Below are 10,683 nucleotides of genomic sequence, written 5' to 3' on the forward strand. Positions count from 1 at the left end.
TTCATGCTGTTAAATAGCAACATCAATTCTCAGTCCTCAAAACTAACAGCAGTGTTCAATTCAATGGATACTCTCTCCTTCTGGAACCACTACCTTCATTTGGCTACTGGGACACTTCATCCAGTGGCCTCTTCTCCTTTCTTTCTTTCTGGTTTTTCTCAGTTTATGTGATTTCCCTCATCTCCCCTACCTCTGGATATCTTGGGATTTTCCAAAACTCTTTTGCAACATCACTAGATTCCTTGCTATTCTCAACACTCTTATTGTTTAATAACATTTATGTGTTACCAATTGCCCAAATCATATCCCTCCATTACTTCAGAGTCGTATATCCAGCTGCCTTTGTAACTTCTCTATGTGAATGCTGTGTCAGTCTGGATGATGTGGGATAATATGGGTATAATGCAGTAATGAACTCCTGCAAATCCCAGAGGCTTGACACAGGTATTTATTCTTGCTCATGCTACATATGAAAAATAGACTGGCTAGTGTCTTAGGTCTGTTGATCACTTTGTCAGGAACAGGAAATATGACTAATCTCATTCTTCTCTTAAAGTTTCTGACCAGGAGTGACAGAGGTAACTTCTGTGCCCTGTTCTTTTGGTTAAATCAAGTCAAAGGGATAGGGGAGCACAACCCTCTAAAGTGCTTAAGAGCAAGAAAAAATAAAAGTTTATAAATAGCCCTCATTCCTACTACATATGTCTACTGGATATCTCAAAATAACATGTCCAAAATCCAATCTCTGTGATTATCCTCGGTAATGTGCCCCTCCTGAGGTTTTTCCTTCTCTGATGATGCCAACATACATATCTCAGTCTTCTCTACTCTCACATCCTATATCAGACCAACCAGCAAATCCCACTGGCTTGTTTTTGAAATATATCCAGGATTTTACCACTTCTCAACACCACTACTCCAGTGCAAATCATCACCAGCCCTCTCCTGGATTCTGCAGTAGCCTTCTGATCGATGTCCCTCTCTAGGTTCTTGACCCTTTACATTCCTTCTTATCGTAGTAGCTGGGGTGCTAAGTCTCTTCAATTGTGTCTGACTCTGTGTAACCCTAGGGACTGCAGACTGCCAGGTTCCTCTGTCCACGGGATTCCCCAGGCAAGAATACTGGAATGGGTTGCCATGCCCTCTTCTAGGGAATCTTCCCAACCCAAACCTGCATCTCCTAAGTCTCCTGCATTGCAGGTGGATTCTTTACTCACTGAGCCATCTGGGAAGCCCCTACTCATTTCGTAATGAGTGGTTTATTTAGACAGCTTATTTTTAGTCTCTTCTAAAATACAACTCAGTTTTAGTGCTTGAACAATGTCAGGGGCACAGAAGGTGTGCACTAATTGTGTGTTGACTAATTGAATGAATAAATGATGAATAGACTAAGTTGGAGCTATTGTGAACCTAATTTGGGACTTGGGGGTTACACTTGTTTTAAGACTCTTGATATTCAGCGTGAATGCCAGGTACATTTATGTTATGTTGCAGACTCCTTTGACATTGAGGATTTCTGTGGCCGTTGATGTGTTTCACTCAGGGTTGAGCACGAACTCTGTTGTCTTCTGGGTTGAGCCATCAGGGTCGAGTTGACAAAGGCCTTCATTTGCCCGGACTCCTGGTAGCCAGGGGGAGTAATGAAGGTGTGCTCATTACAGGCAATTCCTTCCCAATCAAGAGGGTTTCATTTCAACAAAGTCATCTTAAAATGAATCTGCCACTCTTAAACAGCCCATCATGATAAATATTATTAAGCTGAAACGCTCTTGAGTAATGGAACGTAATGAAAATATTTCCTTGCTGCAGATGTAAATTGTCGCAGGTCTGTGAACCTTTATATCAGTTTTGACATATGGCTGTTGTATCAGAAGTGTGCTCTGAGGTTGTACACATTTCCCAGGCCACTGCAGTCTTTCAGGGCAGGAAATGTATCACTCAGTTTCCTTCACTATTGTGCTTGTCAGTGAAAACCTTTTTACATCCACTGTAAAAGGATTAGATGTTGTATTTGGTAGTTGAAATAACACATTTTTCTATAGAACCATCTTTGTAGTCCCTAAGCTTGGATGAATATATATTTTTTTTTTTTTGTAATAAAATTCTCCAAAATGGGAGAAGTCTGTCAAAAAACTTTAGCACTATGGGTAACTGATGCCTGGTATTTCTTATTGAAACTTGAAGAGGATAAATACCCGCATCTTTTTAAGTTTAGTTGGGCTTGTTTGCTTTCCAATAAATACTTGTAGAGCATCTAGTGTATGTCAGCATATTTTCTTTTCCTACGAATCAAGCTCCAGCATGTAATTCATCATTCTCATGGATAGTCCACCTGTCGGATTGATGTAGCAGGAAAGTTTTCACTGAGATACCCATAACTGAACAAAACTGTATAGTTATTTACTGTTTGTATGAATGGAAGTCTCTTCATTGCCCCTGACTTTTGGGTGCTCTGGAGTGTAAGGCGGATTTTAGGGAGGCAGTAGAGAATAAACTTATGAGTCATAAAATTTCAGTCTCCATCATATCCTGGATTTGAATCTCTGCAACTTATTACCAGACAACCCCGCTGGTCCAGTGGTTAAGAATCCGCCTGCCAGTGCAGGGGACATGGGTTTGATCCCTGGTCGGGAGGATTCCACATGCAACTAAGGCCCTGCACCACGACTACGGAGTCTGTGCTCTGGAACCTGTGAGCCACAACTGCTGAGCCCAAGCACCCAAGGGCCTGCGCTCCCCAAGTGAAGCCACCGCAGTGAGAAGCCTGCGCGCCACAGCTGGAGAGTAGCCACGGCTCATGGCAACCAGAGAGAGCCCACATGGCAAGGAGGACTCAGGGCAGCCAACAATAAATAAATAAGTAAAATGTTAAAACAATTAGTATCTGTTCCTCTGAGTGCCAGGAATCCCTATCAGACAGGGCAAACTACTTCCTGTAGTTGCTTTGAGTAGTAGATGAGGTGACTTACTGGAAATCAACCATATGGGATGGTGGTAGGAGAGGAGCATATATTTTTATTTTTTTTCTTTAAAGAAAACTATATAGCACTTACTCTGTGCCAGGAATGTTTCTAAGTCATACACAAGTATCAGTTTAGTTCATTCTTCTAACAACCTCATGAATTCTTATCATTGTCATCCCCACTTAGCAGTTGAAGAAAATGAGGTATGGAGAGGCTAAGTATAGTAACTTATTCAAGGTGGTTGTGCGAGAATTCAAACCCAGGAAATCTGGCTCCATAATCCATTAAAAAAATAATTTTATTTATTTATTTACTTATGGCAGTGCCAGGTCTTCATTGCTCCCAGGCGTTTCTCTAGTTGTGGCCAGTGGCTACTCACTACTTGCTGATCATGACTTCTCATTGCGGCGGCTTCTCTTGTTGCAGAGCAAGGGTTTAGGGAATGCAGGTTTCAGCAGTGACTTCCCAGGGCTCCAGAGCACAGCCTCAGTTATTGTGGAGCACAAGATTAGTTGCTCCGCAGCATGTGGAATCTTCCCGGATCAGGGATCAAGTACGTGTCTCCTGCATTGGCAGGTGGATTCTTTACCACTGAATCACTAGGGAAGCCCCATGGTCCACGTTTTTAATTGTACACGTAGCACTGATATTAGTTTCCCAAGATCAACCTTTTATCTATTGCTGCACGACAAATTACTCCAAAACTTGGTAGCTTAAAGCAGCAAACATTTATTTCCTCACAGCTTTTGCAATCAGGAATCCAGGTACAGATGAGCCAGGTCTCCTGGGTCAGGGTTTCTCACAAGGCTGCAGTCTTCCTATTTGCTCGTAAACAGGATTGTTTTATTGTTTTCTCTTTCTGATAGTTCATTATTAATGTATAGAAATGTAACAGATTTCTGTATATTAATTTTGTATCCTAAAATTTTACTGAATTTATTTATTAGCTCTAGGCATATTTTTGATGGGGTCTTTAAGATTTTCTGTTACAGTGTCATGCCATCTGCCAATAGTTAAAGTTTCACTGCTTCTCTTTCAGTTTCTTTCTTTCTCTTGTTGATTGCTCTGGCTTGGACTTCCAATACTGTGTTAAATAGCAGTGGTAAGAGTGGGCATACTTACCTTATTCTGGACCTTAGAGGAAAAACTTTCTGCTTTTCACTATTGAGTATGATGTTAGCTGTAAGTTTGTCATAAGTGACCTTTATTACTCAGATCCTATTTAAATACACTGCTTATATTAAACACACACACACACAGTGCTTAGGTCTTTCTCATTTGAAAATTTTCCTTGACTCTATTTAATTTCATTTTCTTAATTATAAAAGATGACAGACATGTAGAAAGGAACATGTATGATTTATGCCCTTTCTACATATATATTTATCATGTAATTGTAAAGTGAGCAAATTAACAACTATGCAGCCAATAGGCAAATCAAGAATAAGATACTCAGCATTCCAGAAATTGCTCTAGTACCTTGTCAATGACAATCCCTCACTATCATGAACTTCATGATAATGGCTCTCTCTTCCTTGACTTCATTTTTCTGTGCTAGCGTTTTGTTATTTTCCCTTTTTGATTAGGTTTTTGGAAACTGATTTCTCCTCTTGCTAGCTCCATGTCCTCAATTCCCATTCAGCCCTTCACCCTTTATATCCCATCTCCAGTGAGGATTTTCTTCCTGTCACCAGTGTCGCCAATGACTTCTTAATTGCTATATTTAAGAAATGCTTTTTAGTTCTTATCTTGCTGGATTTATTTGACACTGGTGGTGACTTTTTCTTCTCAAACTTTTGACTGTTAGGATGTTCTCTTCTCTTCTGGGTCTTCTCTTGTTCTGTAGGCTGATTCCTCTCAGTTTTCTTGCAGGTTTATTTTTCTATGCCCACTGTAAATGTTGGTATTTCTCATGATTCTGTCACCTTACAGCAATCTCAGCAACTTTTAATGTTTAACTTCCACCCATAAACAATGACCCTTAAATCCATATCTCTAGCTGCATGCTTTCCTTTGAGCTTCCGAACCATATGCTTGTCTTCTTTTAGACATTTTGACTCGGGTAATCCACGTGCATCTCTAGTTTCACAAATCTTAAACTATTTAATTCTGATTAGGCAGCAGCAATGATAGATAATAAAAACAGGTAGACTTTACCGTGTTCTTCCTATGTCAAGTACTATTTTAAGTGCTTTATGTGTATTAATTCATTTTAATTCTCTTTTAACAACTAATCCCATGAGGTAAGGGCTTCCCTGGCAGTTCAGATGGTAAAGAATCCACCTGCAATCTGGAAGATCTGGGTTTGATCCCTGGGTTGGGAAGATCCCCTGGAGCAGGGCATGGCAACCCACTCCAGTATTCTTGCCTGGAGAATCCCATGGACAGAGGAGCTTGGTGAGCTACAGTCCATGGGGTCACAAAGAGTCGGACGTGACTGAGCGACTAAGCACCCCATGAGGTAATGGTAATTATTGCTGTATATATGGGGAAATTGAGGCACAGGAGTATTAAGCAGCTTGCCCAAAGTCAGGAAGAAATCTAAGGTGGAGCCTTGATTCAAAGCTGGCACTCTAGCTTCAAACCAGGGTTCCCATCTCTTGTACTGTAATTACCTCTCAAATCAGGAGTTGTGTGTAAGACTCTTGACCATAAATTCAATGCATTTTTGGTAATGTTTGGCTTATTCAGACAAGGATAATGATAGTTTGGATTTATGTGAGACAATTTCAATTCTCCAAAAATTTGAAGATATCTATTAACAGTATAGCATCTCAATTATCCAGGGATGGCTGACACTGTTTCACAAAGTCAATAGAACACTAATCTCTCTATAATTATCAGACTGACTCTACTACATAAATTTCCTATACTTCATTATACAGAATCAGCAGTAGGAGAAACTATGTCTATGAAAGGTATATCATGCCTAGAGAGTTGAGAAACCTATTCCAAGAATAACAGACTAAGGAAGAAACTTTAACACATGCATCAAACTTGATGGAGTACAAATATAATATACACAGTTTATAACTACACATATAGAGCCTTCATTTTTTTGTGAGCTAGTTTTTAAGAACAATATGATGGAAGAATGAGAACTTTTCATTGGCTCAACCATGCATATTAGCATTATTTTTAGGTTGAAAGACTAAAGCAAACTATACAATGAAAGAAATCCAGAGGCAACCAAATAACAATTTCCAGGAAGAGATGAGTCAGTAACATGTGGTATTCAAAATGGCAATAACTGGACTCTTTCAGATATTTATAGCTGTGTTTGGATCATGTGGTACTTTTGCTCCTTTCTCTCAGTAATGTTCATTTAGGGAAGGGAGCAGCTCAGCTTTGAAATGTGTTTGAACTCTGAAAATTGCTGCCTCATTAACCCTTCACAGGAAATGGAATGGCTTGTACTGATTATATTTATTTTCTCAACAGATCAGTGCTATGGCACTTAATCCCACTGAGAGCTCACTCATCAGAATTCTTAGAATTTGCTTCAATATTTCAAATGGTCTCCAAATTGAATCTCTTATTTTCTCTTTTTGCCTAGATGATGCTGGATCAAAAGTCCATCTGACGCAGCAGGTAGACATGGCAGCCCAGGTTGCCTCTGGAATGGCCTATTTGGAATCCCAGAACTATATCCATAGAGATCTGGCTGCCAGAAATGTCCTTGTTGGGGAACATAATATCTACAAAGTGGCAGATTTTGGACTTGCAAGAGTTTTTAAGGTGGATTTGGCTTTGTTTTAATTAGTTGGTAATGAGTCAAAAGGCTCCCAGGCCAGTAGACTAGTAGTATTCCTGCTGTTTTTTTCCCACAATATTTCTGAGAGTCCTGTGCTCCATAGATCATGTCGGGATACCAAGGCCCTACAGACAAAACTAGCTTCTATTTCTGTTTCTTCACCAATTTCAAAGAAACAGAGAAAACAATGACCAACCATATGGGAAAGTATGTAATTAAGTTTGTGGTTGCATTAACGATCAGTTTTTCATATCAGTCTCTGGTGACTCCGTGGTTAAGACTCTGCCTGCAATGCAGGAGACGTGGGCTCAATCCCTGGGTCGAGAAGATCCTCTGGAGAAGGAAATGGCAAGCCACTTCACTGTTTTTGCCTGGAAAATCCCATGGACAGAGGAGCCTGGTGGGCTATAATCCGTGGGATCTCAGAGGAGTTGGACGTAACTTAGCGACTAAACAATGATAGCCTCTGTCTTCCTTTGTTTATTTATAAGCAGCGCACTTTGTATAGTTACTATATGTATTATTGTTCACTTTGTGCCAGACTAATACGCATGCTGCCAGAATTCTACAGCAATCATTGGTTTTTAAAGCACTGCCTTCCCCTACCTCCCTCAATTTTACGACATCAGGCCAGAAGACACTGATACGGAAAGTGTAGTATTAGCTGTTTTTCTCTGAATTTAAATGTTTATTTCTGTATTATATCCTAAAATATGAGTGTGGAGCATGAAACACAAGTATATGATTCTCTTTTGATCTTTATGAAGTTGTCTTTCCTCTTTGTAAATTAATTAAATCCCCAGGGAGTTGATATAGTAATTGAAATCATTTGGATCCTACTTTTCAGTATTAGAAAATGGTTACATGGTAATTCTCAAAGTCAGTGGCTCTTCAATACCAGCAGTAAATAAAAAACAAACAAACAAGCTTTGTTTTCACTTTTCTTAGTTTGTTAAATACCAGGTATAAAACCAGTGTCAGCACAGACGGGTTTCCCATATGTAATATAATGCTCCTTCCAGTACTACTTTTAGCACATAGTAGGATCTCAAAGGGCTTCCCCAGTGGTTCAGCAGTAAAGAATCCACCTGCAGTGCAGGGGCCACAGGAGTCTTGGTTTCCATTGCTGGGTTGGGAAGATCCCCTGGAGGAGGGCATGGCAACACACTCCAGTGTTATTTCCTGGAGAATCCCGTGGGCAGAGGAGCCTGGTGGGCTACAGTCCAGGGAACTGCAAGTTAGGCACGACTGAAGCAACTTAGCACGCACACACAGGCTCTCTTCCTTGGTGGCTCAGATGGTAAAGAATCTGACTGCAACGCAAGAGATGCAGATTTGATCCCTGGGTCAGGAAGACCTCCTGGATAAAGGAATGGCTACCCACTCCAGTATTCCTGCCTGGAGGATTTCATGGGCAGAGGAGACAGGGTACTGCGAAGAGTCAGATGGGACTGCGTTACTAACACTTTCACTTCAGGCTCTCAAATAATGTTTCATTAATGACTAATTTGCTGCTGTACTTATCACCTGAACTAAACTCATTTTGAATCTTTTCCCTCTATATTTTAATGAGAAGTAGATTACAGATGAATGAGGGTGGCCAAAAAAAATGCCACTTTAACTTGGCTTGATTCCTTAATGCATTAACAGGTAGAGAATGAAGACATCTATGAATCTAAACACGAAATAAAGCTGCCGGTGAAGTGGACTGCGCCTGAAGCCATTCGTACTAATAAATTCAGCATTAAGTCTGATGTGTGGTCGTTTGGAATCCTTCTTTATGAAATCATTACTTATGGCAAAATGCCTTATAGTGGTGAGTAATTCTAAAGTGGGCCTTTCTGCTGTAGGTCACTTACTTAGGTGTGACTTTAACTGCTTTGCCCAGACTTAGAGGGCAGAGTTATGAGGCTGACCACACCATGCGCCTGTGGGAGCATAATAGATAAAATTTGATGATAATGATTTGCATTAATGAGGTGCTTTATTGCCTCCTTATCCTTTGCTCTTGAATTGCAGTCTTTTAGACAGTACTTGCTGCAGGATTTAGTCTTGACAGCCTGGGAAGAGAATGGGGGACTTCACAGTTTCTCTGAGGAAGTCAATTTGCTTTGTCCTCTAGGGTATCAGTATCTATGGATTTAAGACTCTGATTTTCAATTTGTTTTTTTTTGTTGGTTCCATTGTATATGTTTTAGGTATGACGGGTGCTCAGGTAATCCAGATGTTGGGTCAAAACTATAGACTCCCTCAACCATCTAACTGTCCATTGCAATTCTACAATATCATGTTGGAGTGCTGGAATGCAGAGCCTAAAGACCGGCCGACATTTGAGACACTGCACTGGAAATTTGAGGATTATTTTGTAACAGATTCTTCATATTCGGATACAAATAACTTTCTATGATGAACACTGAAGAGGAAGAACAAATAGTGAAGCAGCAATAAAACCCAATAATCAGTTCAGCAATGCAATCATTAACCAACTGTAAAAATGAATTTCTCTTCACATATTCAAGTGATAAGGTAAATTTGGCCATATGATATAAAAAAGATTAAATCTGCATTTTACCAACTGGGCAATACTGAAGGACAGTCTAAGATGAAATATCATCTCCCCACTGCCTGGCCAAATCAAACATACTAAACAGAGTTATTTTTCTTTTTAAAAGAGACTTACATTTCTATTTATTGTTTGAAATGCTGATCAAGAGGATCAACAGATGATAGCCAATTTTTACTCAGTGACTGTTGTAGCATTTTCCTGTTTACTGATTAAAGTGGTTATTCATTATTCCTTGGATTGCTGAATCCCATCAGACTGTTATTATGAAGGAATTTGATTGCTTTGCTGCACAGCAGGACCTGTGCTTTGAGATTTTTTTTTTTCTCATTTAAAATATCCTGTAACTACAATGATGGCAAAGCCATGTTAAATGACTTGATTGTACTTGGAGTAATTGCACATATTTTTTTCTATGCATAAAAAAATGAAGCAGCTGTTGAGAAAAAGAATTAAAATCTCCCTCATTTTGTAGAAGGAGATGATGGAATTTTTCTATACCTCGATGTGTGTCATCTGAGATTCATCTACATTAGTTTTAGTCTCTTAATGCTAAGAATCAGATTGCAAAGCTGATGACTTATTATCTATGGAAATATGCAAGAAACATCTAATAGCCTGCAAGATCTGAGAAATAAGTATCAAAATAGTTTAGGAAAATGAGAGGAGATCAGTAGGATTGCTTTATGACCTAGGATTTCTGAATAATTAAAAAGAAATGTACCTTTGGCATATAGGCCAGATTTTCAAACTGACTACAAAACAGGTCAAATTCTGCTTCAGATCTAGAGAGTAAGAATCAGGAATAATAAGGTCTCATAACCTTGGTTTCAAAACTTTTTTTTGTCTGGTTAGGCCAAAAGGGTTTTTTACTCATCTTAAGTTTTAATTAACCTTTGCAAGAATCTTATTGCTTTTAAGCAGTTGGTTTATCAAGTTTTGTGCCTCATTAGATAAGTATAGAGAGTCCTCAAAGAAAGTTTCAAAATCAAAATATATATGAAAAGATCTTCTAATGTAAAGCAATATGAATGAAACAATTCATAAGAAAAATTTTGAGTACATCGAGAATATTTTGAGTATATTCTCTCTTCTTTCTTTAAAGGGAAGGAAGAGCATTTCTAAGCAGTTATGGAAGCCCCAACACAAAGTAGATTAAGCACTAAGTAAATCTGTAACTCTCGAATTGGAAGACAGAAGTTGTTAAAAAGGAGATAACAGGCCCCAGTAGGGAGTCACTTGTGCTAAGCCCCATCTCAGCAAAACTAGAGTTAACACTTAACCTAATTGCAGTTTCAGCCTCTCCCAAGAATGTAGCCTTTAACCAACCAGTCAACCTGGAATCACTGGGCCAGCACGAGGGAGGTAATCTTCCTGATAGACCCCTTCCATCCCACTTAGGA

General features: G+C 39.4%; 1 protein-coding gene across 1 annotated transcript in view; it reads left to right on the forward strand.

Annotated features, from left to right (window-relative positions):
• Positions 1–9,124, forward strand: part of FRK (fyn related Src family tyrosine kinase) — a 97,290-nt gene extending 88,166 nt beyond the window's left edge. The window contains exons 6-8 of the mRNA XM_068985296.1: positions 6,520–6,701; positions 8,368–8,533; positions 8,916–9,124. Coding sequence (XP_068841397.1) covers positions 6,520–6,701; positions 8,368–8,533; positions 8,916–9,124 — 557 coding nt within the window. The remainder of the gene's footprint in view (positions 1–6,519; positions 6,702–8,367; positions 8,534–8,915) is intronic.
• The last annotated feature ends 1,559 nt before the right edge of the window (positions 9,125–10,683 follow it).

The sequence above is a fragment of the Capricornis sumatraensis genome, chromosome 13 (genome assembly GCF_032405125.1).
Source record: "Capricornis sumatraensis isolate serow.1 chromosome 13, serow.2, whole genome shotgun sequence".
Classification (NCBI taxonomy): Eukaryota; Metazoa; Chordata; class Mammalia; order Artiodactyla; family Bovidae; genus Capricornis; species Capricornis sumatraensis.